The 16,227-nt window shown below is 37.1% G+C and overlaps 1 protein-coding gene across 2 annotated transcripts in view; it reads left to right on the top strand.

Moving 5' to 3' along the window:
* SLC30A5 (solute carrier family 30 member 5) overlaps positions 1-15,160 on the top strand; it is a 36,221-nt gene extending 21,061 nt beyond the window's left edge. Inside the window, exons 8-16 of one of the 2 annotated variants that reach the window (XM_004058737.5) lie at positions 200-370; positions 889-1,177; positions 1,358-1,566; positions 2,204-2,361; positions 3,448-3,577; positions 6,610-6,811; positions 8,115-8,341; positions 12,882-13,010; positions 14,340-15,160. In XM_004058737.5, the coding sequence (XP_004058785.3) occupies positions 200-370; positions 889-1,177; positions 1,358-1,566; positions 2,204-2,361; positions 3,448-3,577; positions 6,610-6,811; positions 8,115-8,341; positions 12,882-13,010; positions 14,340-14,510 (1,686 nt within the window). In that variant the 3' untranslated portion in view covers positions 14,511-15,160. The remainder of the gene's footprint in view (positions 1-199; positions 371-888; positions 1,178-1,357; positions 1,567-2,203; positions 2,362-3,447; positions 3,578-6,609; positions 6,812-8,114; positions 8,342-12,881; positions 13,011-14,339) is intronic. The other variant, XM_055367059.2, reaches the window with a different exon arrangement.
* The last annotated feature ends 1,067 nt before the right edge of the window (positions 15,161-16,227 follow it).

Below are 16,227 nucleotides of genomic sequence, written 5' to 3'. Positions count from 1 at the left end.
GGGAGGCTGAGACAGGAGGATCTCTTTGATCACAGGAGTTTGAGGCTGCAGTGAGCTGTGATCATGCCACTATACTTCAGCCTGGGTGACAGAGCAAGACCCTGTCTCTGGGGGGGAAAAAAAAAAAAGATCACGTATTTAACGATTGACTATTGACCTGTGTGTGTTTCTAATGAGACTTATCTAATTTTACTCACAGGGTGGAGTATTATTGCTAGTACTGGCTTTGTGTTGTAAAGTTGGTTTTCATACAGCTTCCAGAAAGCTCTCTGTTGACGTTGGTGGAGCTAAACGTCTTCAAGCTTTATCTCATCTTGTTTCTGTGCTTCTCTTGTGCCCATGGGTCATTGTTCTTTCTGTGACAACTGAGGTAAGATAAGAGCAAGAATTTATTGGTATTAAATTGCTAGTAAAATGAATTGCTATTAAATTTTTAGTTCACTGTATTCAACAAATTATATTTTAATTTGAGGTTGAAAGTGGCTTAAATTGTCTTTGCTTTTTCTTTGTAGTTTTTTTTAAAAAATTTGGAGTTCATTTTATTGTTTATAGAAAATACAAATCAAATGCTATTACATTTACATATCCCTCACATTGCTATGGCCCAAAGGAATCATTTGAAGAAGCAGCAATTAACCATGTGTTAGGCTTAAAGATTGTGTGTCGCCTAGTGTTTATCGAATGATTACACAATAGTGCTTTTGTTTTTTAAAACTTTGGAGAATACTGAGAAAATGTACCAATATCTTATAGCTTTTATATGTTGGCATATTATGAATCATATTGAATCATGCGATTTCTATTTTTTTAAAAGATTAACAGAAACATCTTGTAAGATGTGAACTTTATACATGTATAGTCTTGACAATTCTTTTTTTTAATTTCTAGAGTAAAGTCGAGTCTTGGTTTTCTCTCATTATGCCTTTTGCAACGGTTATCTTTTTTGTCATGATCCTGGATTTCTACGTGGATTCCATTTGTTCAGTCAAAATGGAAGTTTCCAAATGTGCTCGTTATGGATCCTTTCCCATTTTTATTAGTGCTCTCCTTTTTGGAAATTTTTGGACACATCCAATAACAGACCAGCTTCGGGCTATGAACAAAGCAGCACACCAGGAGAGCACTGAACACGTCCTGTCTGGAGGAGTGGTAGTGAGTGCTATATTCTTCATTTTGTGTAAGCATTTTCCCCCTTGTTTTTATTTTAACAAATTTCTATTTATGGATTTTGATGGTCACATCATTTACTTAATTTGGGAAATTCTTCAGTGCTTGCATTTAGTGCCAACAGTTACTGTGTTGGTTTTGGTAGCTTAAACTTCAAAAATTTAAACAATATTGTTTTTTCTCTTTGTAGCTGCCAATATCTTATCATCTCCCTCTAAGAGAGGACAAAAAGGTACCCTTATTGGATATTCTCCTGAAGGAACACCTCTTTATAACTTCATGGGTGATGCTTTTCAGCATAGCTCTCAATCAATCCCTAGGTTTATTAAGGAATCACTAAAACAAATTCTTGAGGAGAGTGACTCTAGGCAGATCTTTTACTTCTTGTGCTTGAATCTGGTAAGATTTTTAAATGTTAATTGACATATCCTAAAAGCATAATATTTTAATTTTGACAGTTCTGGTATAAGTTTAGTACTTCCCAAATTTCTGATAATAAGATGAGCTAAAATTTAAATTTTTTCTAAGTATAATAGCAAGATTACGAGATCATATTCAGATTCCTTAGGCAATCCTTAAGGCATGTGCCACCGTGCCCAGCCACTTAAGCAAACAATTTGTGAGGCATTTTAGAAGCATTGATTTAGTATGTTCCTTCAAATCAGTAAATATAGTAGCATTTAAAGAGTTCTGATAACTTACAGGATCTCACTATTAGCAATCAGTGTTATAAATCACGTATTGCTAACATTTTATAACCTAGTTTATTATTTTTATAGACATATAAACAAAACCATTTTTAAATAGTTTCTAAAATGGATTTATCTTAGTTTTCTACAATTTAATAGTTTGTAAAATGGGTTTATCTTAGTTTTTACAATTTGTGTGAAATAGGGTTTCTAATGTAAGTGGCAGTTAAATAACTAAACAATTATAGCAGATCTTCAAGTAAATTTGGATAATTAAGGGTTAAAATCCTCCTAATTGAAACAGTGCCGAACATACCCCTCCCTTTTTTTTTTGGTGACATTTTTAGCTTTTTACTTTTGTGGAATTATTCTACGGCGTGCTGACCAATAGTCTGGGCCTGATCTCGGATGGATTCCACATGCTTTTTGACTGCTCTGCTTTAGTCATGGGACTTTTTGCTGCCCTGATGAGTAGGTGGAAAGCCACTCGGATTTTCTCCTATGGGTAGGTACATTGACTATCGAGTTGGTATATCTTAAGTGCAAATACCATCTTAAGGAACAGAATTATATTACTTATATTACTTTTAATACAAATAATTTCCAAATCTTCATTTTTAAAAAATGTGAAGTAAATAAGGGGATGTGAATCGGGCATTTGATAAATACTGGATGGAATTAAGCTCAAAGATTATGCTCCCTTGGCCGAGCACAGTGGCTCACACCTGTAATCCTAGCACTTTGGGAGGCCAAGGCAGGCGGATCACCTGAGGTCAGGAGTTCGAGACCAGCCTGGCCAACATGGTGAAACCTCGTCTCTACTAAAAATACAAAAATTAGCCGGGTATGGTGGCACACACCTGTAGCCCCAGCTACTCGGGAGGTTGAGGCAGGAGAATCACTTGAACCCAGAAGGCAGAGGCTGCAGTGAGCCAAGATCGCGCCACTGCACTCCAGCCTGGGCAACAGAGTGAGACTACATCTCAAAAAAAAAAAAGACAGGGCCGGGTGCAGTGGCTCACGCCTGTAATCCCAGCACTTTGGGAGGCCGAGGCGGGCGGATCACAGGGTCAGGAGATGGAGACCATCCTGGCTAACACGGTGAAACCCCGTCTCTACTAAAAATACAAAAAAAATTAGCCAGGCGTGGTGGCAGGCACCTGTAGTCCCAGCTACTCGGGAGGCTGAAGCAGGAGAATGGTGTGAACCCAGGAGGCGGAGCTTTCAGTGAGCCAAGATCGTGCCACTGCACTCCAGCCTGGGTGACAGAGCGAGACTCTTGTCTCAAAAAAAAAAAAAAAAAAGAGAGTAAAGAAGGACTTTGATGAATATATAACATTTTAACAAATGTATATATTTGTTAAAATGTTATATATTCATATATAACGTATATATATTCATATATAACATATTCATATGTGTGTATATATATGAAGGACCTTCCAGGCATTAATATGATATTTAAAATATTGCTAATTTTCTATTAATTACTTAGTAGTATGAAAATTTGGACTTGTTTCCTCATTTATAAAGTTTATACTTTAAAAATATTTGTCATTTTCCTTTTCTGAAAAATGTTCTATGTTTTTAGGTACGGCCGAATAGAAATTCTGTCTGGATTTATTAATGGACTTTTTCTAATAGTAATAGCGTTTTTTGTGTTTATGGAGTCAGTGGCTAGATTGATTGATCCTCCAGAATTAGACACTCACATGTTAACAGTAAGTCTTTTTATTTTCCTATTTGGATTTCTAGTCATACTTGCGTAGTTTTTTCTATCCTAAAGTTTAACTGTTTGCAGTTATTGCTCTAAGAAGGTTTTATTTTATTTTTTACTTATATCAACATAACTTCCTATCTTGCTGTTTACATTTATACTGCTCCCTCTTAGAAATTCTCTCTTTTTTTTTTTTGAGACAGAGTCTCTGTTTTCCAGGCTGGAGTGCAGTGGCATGATCTCAACTCACTGCAGCCTCCACCTCTCAGGCTCAAGCGATTCTCGTGCCTCAGCCTCCCGAGTAGCTGGGATTACAGGCATGTGCCACCACCCCCAGCTAAATTTTGTATATTTTGTAGAGATAGAGTTTCGCCATGTTGGCCAGGCTGGTCTCGAACTACTGACCTCAAGCAATCCTCCCACCTTGGCATCCCAAAGTGCTGGGATTACAGGCACGAGCCACTGTGCCCGGCCAGCTATAGCAACTTTTAATGTTCTCCCTGTACCACCAAAGCTTTACATGTGCTGTTTCTTGTAGTTGGCATGTCCTTTCCTTCTGCCTTTCAGCCTCCATCAAGATTTTGCTTATGTGAAATACTTTTTTTCTTTTCTTTTTTTCTTTTTTTCCAAGCAATTCTCCTGTCTCAGCTTCCCGAGTAGCTGGGACTACAGGCGCCTGCCACCACGCCTGCCTAATTTTTGGAAATACTTTCTTTTAATCCCCCTCTTCTCTCCACAAAGTTTGTTAGATTCCTTTTCTCAGTATTCTCATGATGTTTTGTGCATTCTTCTTTTAGCAACATTGAGTTGCAGTTGTTTAATTTGTCATTCTTCCACAATTAAGATATGTAAGTATCTTCAGGACCTGAATTACATATTATTAACTCTTAAGTTCAGTTCTAGCACCTGGCTTGTTGTAGGAAATCAGTTGTTAAATGACAAAAAGCAGCTCTGGCTCTTGCTGGTGGAAGCATACATGAGTAAAATGTTTCTACAATACAGTTTGGAAAAATAGACTTTTTTGGATTTTTTAGTGCTTGTATCCTTTGACATTTAATATTTATCATACATAAACATTCACACAAACATATAGAAGTACATGACTCTGGCCGGGTGCAGTGGCTCACGCCTGTAATCCCAGCACTTTGGGAGGCCAAGGTGGTTGGATCACCTGAGGTCAGGAGTTTGAGACCAGTCTGGTCAACATAGTGAAACCCCATCTCTACTAAAAATACAAAAATTAGCCGGGCATGATGGCGCACACCTGTAATCCCAGCTAGTTGGGAGGCTGAGGCAGGAGAATCACTTCAACCACGAGGCAGAGGCTTCAGTGAGCCCAGGTTGCACCAACTGTACAGAGAGACTCTGCCTCAAAAAAAAAAAAAGTAGTACATGATTCATTGTACCCTTATTTATAATAGTGAAAAAATGGAAACAATTCACTGTCCACCAGTGAAAAAAGTAATTAAATAAATTTGTTATCTATATAATAGAATACTACGGAGCTATTGAAAAGAATGAGATATATCTGTATATACTGGCCTGAAAATATTTACGAGATGTACTAGTGAAAAACAAATTGCAGGCCATGCATGGTGGTGGGCGCCTGTAATCCCAGCTGCTTGGGTGGCTGAGGTAGGAGAATTGCTTGAACCTGGGAGGCAGAGGTTGCAATAAGCCGAGATCATGCCACTGCACTCCAGCCTGGGCGACAGAGCAAAACTCTGTCTCAAAAGGAAAAAAAAAAATTGTAAAATAGTATTATGATTACATTGTTGGTTTTAAAGGGTGTTATGTGTATGTTAGTACACAGATGGAAAATACACCATTTTAAGCGTGACTAACCCTTGGTGGTAGAATTATAGGGGACTTTCATCTTCTACATTTTTATTTTCCTGATAAAATACACAATGATGAAGTATTTTTCAGTAGGGGAGAAGGAGTACTTATGAGATGATGGAGTCTCTGTAAGCAGTACTTGGTTTCATTCAAAGTCATTAACCATCTACAAGCTTATAAAGCCTAATGAAATTTTAAAATCTGGAGTCAAATGGTCTGAATCAGGAAGAAGTAAATAACCTCCCTACACATTTAATAAAGTAAATCTCTTACTACTTTTGAAAAGTAATTAAAAGTATTTGTCCTTCTCATATTTATATTTTCCTTTTATAAAACAAATGGATTGCTTTAAATTGTAGATGTAGGCAAATTAACACCCTGAGCTACTACTATTCAAGATCATTTTGTAAGAGCAGATAATCAAGGATAAGTAACTTTGTTTATCCTTTGGAGTATTATTGTGGCACCATTAAATTAAAGTAATTTCATTCACTTTGTTAAGAAAAAAATGAGAGGCCAGGCATAGTGGCTCATGCCTGTAATCCCATAATCCCAACACTTTTGGAGGCCAAGGCGAGAAGATCGCTTGAGCCCAGGAGTTTGAGGACAGCCTGGGCATAACAGACCCTGTCTCTACCAAAGAAAAAAATTTGTTTTTAATTTAAATAAATGCGAGATTACTATTGTATGTTTCCTTTTTATTATACTTGTTTTACTTTGGAAAATTTTACTGTGTTTAAGACATAATAAGACCATATTTGGAATCTGCTCATTAATAAATTATAATTGTTGGCATATAAACTGTTCAAATTTACCTAGCAATATAAAGATTTCAGGTACAGTGTATGCTTGACCTAGTAAGCAGTACTTTCAAACTCTTCAATAAACAAAACAAAACTTTGCATCATTTATTTATACATAAACCATAAACCAAGTACATACCATTCTTAATTGAAATAAGTCCAAATTCCTCTACTTACCAATTCTGCTTGATATTTGAAAGTTAAAATGTTTCTTCTAAAATGTTCTAAAATTCACATGTTTAAAATTTTTGACTTACTGAAACTTAGTAAGGTTTTACTATGAATACTTTCAAAACTATAAACAGAAAAACATATATAGCTATGTAATAACTTTTAAATAACAAGTCTATTTTTAAATTACTAATTTAAAGGTTTTTTTTCTCCCTTTTGCTAGCCAGTCTCAGTTGGAGGGCTGATAGTAAACCTTATTGGTATCTGTGCCTTTAGCCATGCCCATAGCCATGCCCATGGAGCTTCTCAAGGAAGCTGTCACTCATCTGATCACAGCCATTCACATCATATGCATGGACACAGTGACCATGGGCATGGTCACAGCCACGGATCTGCGGGTGGAGGCATGAATGCTAACATGAGGGGTGAGTCCTTGCAAAATATTATCCTACTTTTCGACTGTGTTCTAAATCAACCCTCTGTGTTTATTTGTATTAAGTTTTGGGCTTCTGGTATGATATGATTTTTAAAAAGCAATCTGTGACTAAAAGAAAGGTCTGAAGCTATCACTATAGAAAATATTCTTACCTGAATACACATGAAATTAAATATTATTCAGCCTTTAAAAAGAGGGACATTCTGGCTGGGAGCATGGTGGTTCACGCCTGTTAATCCCAGCAATTTGGGAGGCTGAGGCGGGAGTACCACCTGAGGACAGGAGTTCAAGACCAGCCTGGCCAATATGGTGAAACCCTGTGCCTACTAAAAATACAAAAATTAGCCGGACATGGTGGCAGGTGCTTGTAATCCCAGCTACTCAGGAGGCTGAGGCAGGAGAATCGCTTACAGGTGTGAGCCACCATGCCTGGCCATCACAGAAAATTTTTTAAAAAGAAAATGAGGCTGGGAACAGTGGCTCACATCTGTAATCCTAGCACTTTGGGAGGCTAAGGTGGGTGGATCACCTGAGGTCAGGAGTTCGAGACCAGTCTCTCCAACATGGTGAAACCCTGTCTCTACTAAAAACACATAACTTAGCCAGGTGTGGTGGCAGGCGCCTGTAGTCTCAGCTGCTCAGGAGGCTGAGACACGAGAATCACTTGAACCTGGGAGATGGAGGTTGCAGTGAGCCAAGATTACGCCACTTTACTCCAGCCTGGGCAACAGAGTGAGACTCTATCCAAAACAAAAAGAAAGTGAAAATATATTTGTTCTTAAATGTTAGTTTTTAAATGATTATAATTATACAGTCCTTTTCATAGTGACAGCTGAATAGATATTAGTTGCAAGGTAAACACAGTGTGCTATTATGAACCTTCATTACAAAAAGGAAATTCTTACTCCTTTTTTAGAAATTTTTATTGCACTATAAAAAAATGGAGGAAGTACTAATCATTTATTATGCTGAATTGTTTATTCTGATTGCTTAATATAAGTAATGTGGGTAATGTCAAAACTTGCCTCAAGTATGATTTTTGGGAAGCCTTTCCAGACAAAGTACACCATAAAATTTGGCACACTGCGTCATGAGTGCCTATGTCCTTATATTTTTATCACTGTATTCTGAATTCCTTGAGGGCAGTGACCATGTTTTAGGCATTTTGAAGTACTAGCCAGTAGCAGAGTATGTGGTGCACAGTAGGTATCCAGTAATATTGGTAGAATGTATTAAAAAACTAAAATTAGATGTGCCTTAATTTTTAATGTCCTTATATATTTTATTTGTAGGTGTATTTCTACATGTTTTGGCAGATACACTTGGCAGCATTGGTGTGATTGTATCCACAGTTCTTATAGAGCAGTTTGGATGGTTCATCGCTGACCCACTCTGTTCTCTTTTTATTGCTATATTAATATTTCTCAGTGTTGTTCCACTGATTAAAGATGCCTGCCAGGTTCTACTCCTGAGATTGCCACCAGAATATGAAAAAGAACTACATATTGCTTTAGAAAAGGTACTGTATGTAATTTCTTCACTACTTTCTTCCTTGAAAATCACATTTTTGAAGTCTTTGATGGAAGTAAAACAGACAACCAAATAAATAATAAAACAAAACAAGGCCAAAAAAGAAATATAAAGTAGCATTTCAAATTTAATAAGTTGACCTAACAGGAAATATGCAAGATATAAATGAGAAAAATACAGTTTTACTTAAAGGACATAAAACAGGGACCGAATAGATGGATGAGATTTTCTTGGATGAGAAGACTCTTTATTATAATGATGTTGATTTTATTTTATTTAGATTTCAATTTAGTTGCCTTCATTGGATATTTTTGTTTATGGTTTGTGATGTTCTAAAATTATTTGGAACTTACTTGGAAGAGTTAGTGCTTGAGAATAAGAAAACATATATAAACTTACAGAATTAATTAATAGGATCCTACTTTGCAATTATAAAGTAGCAGAATTAAGTGACAAAACTAACAGTTTAGATCGAGACCATCCTGGCTAACAAGGTGAAACCCCGTCTCTACTAAAAATACAAAAAATTAGCCGGGCATGGTGGCGGGCACCTGTAGTCCCAGCTACTCGGGAGGCTGAGGCAGGAGAATGGTGTGAACCCGGGAGGCGGAGCTTGCAGTGAGCCGAGACCACGCCACTACACTCCAGCCTGGGTGACAGAGCGAGACTCCACCTCAAAAAAAAAAAAAAAAAAACTAACAGTTTGGTCCTTGCACAAGAATAACGACATAAATCAACTTTTAAAAAAATAATAAGTTCCCATTCCTGTGACCTGGGATTGTTTCCTGGACAGCACAAAAAAAAAAAAATAGTAACAATAATAATAGGTTGTCTGTAAAAGAAGAAATAATAAAAAATGAAAATAAATGAAGAATTATGGTATGTAATGTAAAAGAAGAAATAAAAATAGGTTGTCCAGAAACAGACCCAGGAGTTTATGGAATTCAGTATATAGCAAAGACGGTATTTTAGATCACTGGGGAGAAATAGTTGACCTAAATAACCAGCTTTCGGTTAATTACTTCTTTACTTTGTGGGGAAAAAAAAGCTATATCTCTATACCATATTATATAAAAATACATTTCCAGTGGATTAAATATGTAAATGACAAAAAAATTATGAAACTACTAAATAGAGAAATATTTTTGTTTGTTTGTTTTTTGAGACAGTCTTGCTCTGTTGCCAGGCTGGAGTGGAGGGGCGCAATCCCATCTCACTGCAACCTCCACCTCCCGGGTTCAAGCGATTCTCCTGCCTCAGCCTCCCAAGTTGCTGGGATTACAGGCCTACCACACCCAGCTAATTTTTGTATTTTAGTAGAGATGGGGTTTCGCCATGTTGGCCAGGCTGGTCTTGAACTCCTGACCTCAAGCTATCCACCCACCTTGGCCTCCCAAAGTGCTGGGATTACAGGTGTGAGCCACTGCACCCGGCCAGAAAAATATGTTTATAATCACAAAGATAGGGAAAGACTTTTTAATATACTTGAAACCAGAGGCCAAAAAGGGAGGATAAAATTTACAAATTTGACCAGTTGAAAATTGCCAGTTGGTGGAAGATTTCATTAACAAGTATAAAACATAAAAGGCAGACCAGGAAAAAACATTTGCAGCACATATAAACAGGCAAAGGCTTACTGTTCATAATTCTTTAAGTCAAGAAAAAGACAATCTTAGCTGTGCATGGTGGCTCATGACTGTAATCCAGCACTTTGGGAGGCTGAGGTGAGCAGATCACCTGAGGCCAGGAGTTCAAGGTCAGCCTGGCCAACATGGTGAAAGCCCATCTCTACTAAAAATACAAAAATTAGGGTTGGGCGCGGTGGCTCATGCCCGTAATCCCAGCACTTTGGGAGGCTGAGGCAGGTAGATCACGAGGTCAGGCGATTGAGACCATCCTGGCTAACATGGTAAAACCCCATCTCTACTAAAAATATAAAAAATTAGCCGGGCATGGTGGCGGGCACCTGTAATCCAAGCTACTCAGGAGGCTGAGTTAGTAGAATCGCTTGAACCCAGGAGGTGGAGGTTGCAGTGAGCTGAGATCACGCCATGGCACTTCAGCCTGGTCAACAGAGCGAGACTCCGTCCTTCCCCACAAAAAAAAAAAAAAAAAAAAAAAAAATTAGGCCTGGCACGGTGGCTCAGGCCTGTAATCCCAGCACTTTGGGAGGCCAAGGCTGGCGGATCACAAGGTCAGGAGATTGAGACCATCCTGGCTAACATAGTGAAACCCCATCTCTACTAAAAAAAAAATACAAAAAATTAGCCGGGCACGGTGGTGGGCACCTGTAGTCCCAGCTCCTCGGGAGGCTGAGGCACGAGAATGGCATGAACCTGGGAGGCGGAGCTTGCAGTGAACCGAGATCATGCCACTGCACTCCAACCCGGGCCACAGAGCGAGACTCCGTCTCAAAAAAAAAAAAAAAAAAAAATTAGCTGGGTGTAGTAGTAGCGCACACCTGTAATCCCAGCTACCTGAGTGGCTGAAGCATGAGAATCACTTCAACCCAGGAGGCAGAGGTTGCAGTGAGCCAAAAATCACACCACTGTACTCCAGCCTGGGCAACAGAGCAAGACTGTCTCAAAGGAAAAACAGTCATGCAGAAAAATAAGATGAGAATATAAACCAGCAATTCCTAGAAATAAACAAATATAAAATAGACTCTCTTTCACCTCGTGGTTTACTACATCATATTAAAGTAATTGGGATCTGCTGATGAAAAGATGGCATCTTGAATATTTAAGTTCTATCATCTTAACCCATTGTTTTCATAAATAAAATTAGTAAAGTTCTCTCACCTCATAGTTAGTGGATAGTAGTACATCATGGGGTTTTTTTAAGTTTTTGTTTGTTTGTTTTGTTTTTAAATAGAGCTGGGGTTTCTCAATGTTGCCCAGGCTGGTCTTGAAATCCTGAGCTCAAGCTTTGGCCTCCCAAAGTGAGGGATTATGGGCATGAGCCACCGCGCCTGGCCTAAAGTATTTTTTATTTCAATAATAATATATGTCCGTTGTAGGCCGGGTGCGGTGGCTCACACCTGTAATCCCAGAACTTTGGGAGGCCAAGGCAGGCGGATCACAAGGTCAGGAGTTTGAGACCAGCCTGGTCAATATGGTGAAACCCCATCTCTACTAAAACTACAAAAAATACAAAAATTAGCTGGGCGTGGTGGCACGTGCCTGTAGTCCCAGCTATTCGGGAGGCTGAGGCAGAAGAATCGCTTGAACCCAGGAGGCAGAGGTTGCAGTGAGCCGAGATCACACCACTGCACTCCAGCCTGGGCGACAGAGTGAGACTCTGTCTTAAAAAAACAAACAAACAAACAAAACAAAAAAAAATATATATATATATATATATATATATCCATTGCAGAAAACTTCAAAATATAGAAAAGTGCAAAAAAGAAAAAAAAATCACATAATTTTACCACCTGGAAAGAAATGCTTTTTGTTTCCTTCCCATTCTATAAAAAGCCATGTAAAGAAACATTTTTACAAGTTGTTTCCATATTAAAATTTTGAAAATAAAAATGGCAAAAAACTTTCGTAATGTTTTATAAATTTTCTTCCCACTTAATAATGTCATGTTGATTAATATTCTAATACATTGTTAATGACTGCATTATTACATTGTATGGGTAGTCAATCATTTATTTAACCAATCCTCTGTTGTTGAACACTGAGGATATCTTTTGAATGTGTTATCTCTATATAACAAATAATGTGCATATGAATGTATCCGTGTAAAGGAGAACTTGTAGTTCATTGAATGTGTCTAGGTCATGGTTAGAATAGGCAGAGTTGTGCTGTATCAGGGAAAATAAGGGTACTGTTATTGATAAGAGCCCATTTTAGGTATAAAGATAACTGTAACATCTGGGCACCGTGGCTCACGCCTATAATCCTAGCACTTCGGGAGGCCGAGGTGGGCGGATTGCCTGAACTCAGGAGTTCGAGACCAGCCTGGGCAACATGGTGAAACCCCATCTCTACTAAAATACAAAAAAAAAAAAAAAAATTAGCCAGGCGTGGTGGCGTGCACCTGTAGTCCCAGCTACTTGGGAGGCTGAGGCAGGAGAATTGCTTGAACCTGGGAGGCGGAGGTTGCAGTGAGCCAAGATAGTGCCACTGCACTCCAGCCTGCAACAGAGCAAGACTGTCTCAAAAAAAACAAAAACGAACAAAATAAAGATACCTGTAACACCCATTTGCCTTCCTACTCAGAGCTGCCATACTAGCATCATTCCTAGGTGAGATTTTTTTTCCCCCACACATCTGTAGCCTCCAGAAATAGATCAGAATCTTTTAGGCACCTTTACTTTAAGCTAATTTCCCATCTCCTATTCCTTCCTGCTTCTGGCTTCTCATTATGGCTGGTGTTTTGTTTGTTTTGTTTTGTATTTTAAAGAGCTTAATAGTGATCCTGGACCAAGGAATCTGTGTGTTTACTTTCTGTCAGAAAGCATCTCCATTGTGTTGTGTAAAGTAGCCTGTATGACCATTTATATCACCTCTTTTATTTGACAGATACAGAAAATTGAAGGATTAATATCATACCGAGACCCTCATTTTTGGCGTCATTCTGCTAGTATTGTGGCAGGAACAATTCATATACAGGTGACATCTGATGTGCTAGAACAAAGAATAGTACAGCAGGTAATCTTTTGTTTTTAAAGTAATTTTAATTGAGGTCATTCATACCCAAAATTGTACACCTCATAAGTTATATGGCTCAGTAGTCATTTACTATTCAGAAATATCAATCTTCCAACTCTTTTTTTTTTTTTTTTTTGAGACAGGGTCTCACTCTGTTGCCCAGGCTGGAGTGCAGTGGCGTGATCTCGGCCCACTGCAACCTCCGCCTCCTGGGTTCAAGCAGTCTCCCTGCCTCAGCCTCCCAAGTCGCTGGGATTATAGGCACCTGTCACCATGCCCGCCTATTTTTGTTTGTTTGTTTGTTTGTTTGTATTTTTAGTAGAGATGGGGTTTCGCCATGTTGGCCAGTCTAGTCTCAAACTCCTGACCTCAGGTGATCCGCCTGCCTCGACCTCCCAAAGTGCTGGGTTTATAGGCAAGCCATCATGCCCGGCCTAATCTTCCAACTCTGTAACGGTAATATAACTTACTTTTTACATCTAGATTTGTTTTATATCTAAAAATTGCTAAAATAAATGAAGTTTTGTGTTTAGAGGATAAGCTTTAATTAATATAAAAAAATTCATTTATGAATTTGATTCATCTTGGTTTCCAGTAGATTATCAAAAAATAAGTTATTATAAATATATTCCTAAATTAGTAATAATCAACTTGGCAGGGTATATGCTATGTTTGGAGATAGAGGTCAGAACAGTTACTAAAGCCCTGTTCTAGATGTGCCAAATTGGAAACAATGGCTGTTTTCCTTTTCTACTGTGAATGTCAAATCAGTAATTTACTGACCTAAAAGAGTCTAATATTTTAACTAACTAAATGATGAACATTACTTCGAAGATTTATCTTGGACTACTGTAACTGTTTGTTTGTTTGTTTGTTTGTTTACTCATTCATTTTAGAGACAAGATCTCACTATGTTGCCCAGGCTGGTCTCAAACTCCTGGGCTCAAGCGATCCTCCTGCCTCAGCCTCCCTGGGCCACTGTGCCTGGCCTGTAACTATTTTAAAAATCTGACACAGGTTTAATATTCCTTATCTAAAATGCTTGGAACCAGAAGTGTTTTCGATTTGCGATTTTTTTTTTTTTAATACTCGCATTACACTTACCAGTTGAGCATCCCTGATCTGAAAATCCAAATCCAAAATGCTCCAGTGAGCATTTCCTTTTAACACCATCTTGGCACTCAAAAAGTTTCAGATTTTAGAGCGTCTCAGATTTCGTATTTTCAGATGAAAGATACTCAACCCGTATCAACTATGTACAGCATATTAAGACGTGTGTACTAAATGCATTACTCTAAATGCTTCAAAATATCTGGATTTTTATAACAGGTTACAGGAATACTTAAAGATGCTGGAGTAAACAATTTAACAATTCAAGTGGAGAAGGAGGCATACTTTCAACATATGTCTGGCCTAAGTACTGGATTTCATGATGTTCTGGCTATGACAAAACAAATGGAATCCATGAAATACTGCAAAGATGGTACTTACATCATGTGAGATAACTCAAGAATTACCCCTGGAGAATGAACAATGAAGATTAAATGACTCAGTATTTGTAATATTGCCAGAAGGATAAAAATTACACATTAACTGTACAGAAACAGAGTTCCCTACTACTGGATCAAGGAATCTTTCTTGAAGGAAATTTAAATACAGAATGAAACATTAATGGTAAAAGTGGAGTAATTATTTAAATTATGTGTATAAAAGGAATCAAATTTTGAGTAAACATGATGTATTACATCATCTTCAAAAATAGATATGATGGATTCTAGTGAAGACCAAAATTACTTCTGTTTACTTTCTATCAGGAAGCATCTCCATTGTAAATATGTATTTACATGTTTATTACAAAGACACAAATGAAAAATTTTTAGTCCATTTTTTGCATAGCCTAAGGATAAAATAGGAATAAAAGTTCTATATTTATGGATTTTCTGTATATAAAACTGGTTTCTAATTATAACTTAAGCCCATTAAGTAAAATCTGTATTGCCACTTTAAATGTAAACTAAATTATTTGGGAGAAACTTCAACCACTGATATGAGATAAGCAATGAGAATAGGGAAGTGTATAACATCACAGTTTTTGATGTATTACAAAAATCAACCACTCTATAAAATAAATTTTTTTTTACTTTTGGTAATATTTGCAAATGAATAATTAATTTGTTAGGGTAAAGAACTTATACTAAGTTGTGTCCATGTTATTCATTTACTTACCATGTTCCTTTAAAGTAGAATATTTCCTTTCTTGTTATATATTTGACATTCCAAGCTGCTTATCAAGCTGGTATCCAAGCAGTGGTAAGCTTTCATCCTTTCTTAGCTCCATAATGTTGTGAAACAGCCCGTTAAGAGAATCGTAAATAATTGTCAACTCACAGTTGAATTCTCTGCCTATGTAGGTAACTTTTTTCTAATTTCTGGAACATATAGATATATAAGAAATATCAAAGAATAGGTAGTTATTTCAAAGTTTAATGAGTAAAACTTGTTCATAAACATTTGAGCACCATGAAATCAAAATACCCTATAACTACTTTCTATAGTCATATCTAATTTATATTTTTTTCATTTCCAGTTGTAACTAGATATGTAGTAAAGTCTGAAAAGACTTTACGATAAATAGACAATAACATGCAGTTTTATCAGCACCAAAGAATGTTGTCCAAAAGAAACTTTTTAATACCTGTCTTTCTATTTATAACATCTGAATATTTTCTTTCTTATATTAAGAATTTTGATAAGTAGATTGAATTTAGTATGAGTACTATTTTCTTATATATACCACAATGGCAAACATGTATTATAAATCATATTTTTGTCTTGCCAATTTTAATATATGAGGGGTTTTAGAAATTTGTTGTAAGTTATTTTTATATTCCTTGTCTTTTGCATGTTTTTTCGCCAAAATCTCAATACATATTAAAATTTTTGAGTGGTGGGAAAATAATTGCATATTGATGTTTTAACGCAATTTTTATACATTAAAAAATTAAGTAGATAGGTGCAATAAATATTACACCAAAGTTAAAATTGTCATTTCCCTTAGAAGACATATAAACAGCAAAAAAATTAATGTGATTGTGAGATATTAGAGTGAGAGAGAGCAGGGGCTGAAGGTTAGGGAGGTACAATTATAAAGTATGGAAACTCTAATATTGAAAGCACCAGGGTACTGTATTTCAGCTCATGCAAATCATGCAACTAG

This window comes from Gorilla gorilla, chromosome 19 (genome assembly GCF_029281585.2).
Source record: "Gorilla gorilla gorilla isolate KB3781 chromosome 19, NHGRI_mGorGor1-v2.1_pri, whole genome shotgun sequence".
In the NCBI taxonomy this organism is placed as follows: Eukaryota; Metazoa; Chordata; class Mammalia; order Primates; family Hominidae; genus Gorilla; species Gorilla gorilla.
This window is presented reverse-complemented; position numbering and strand designations above follow the sequence as displayed.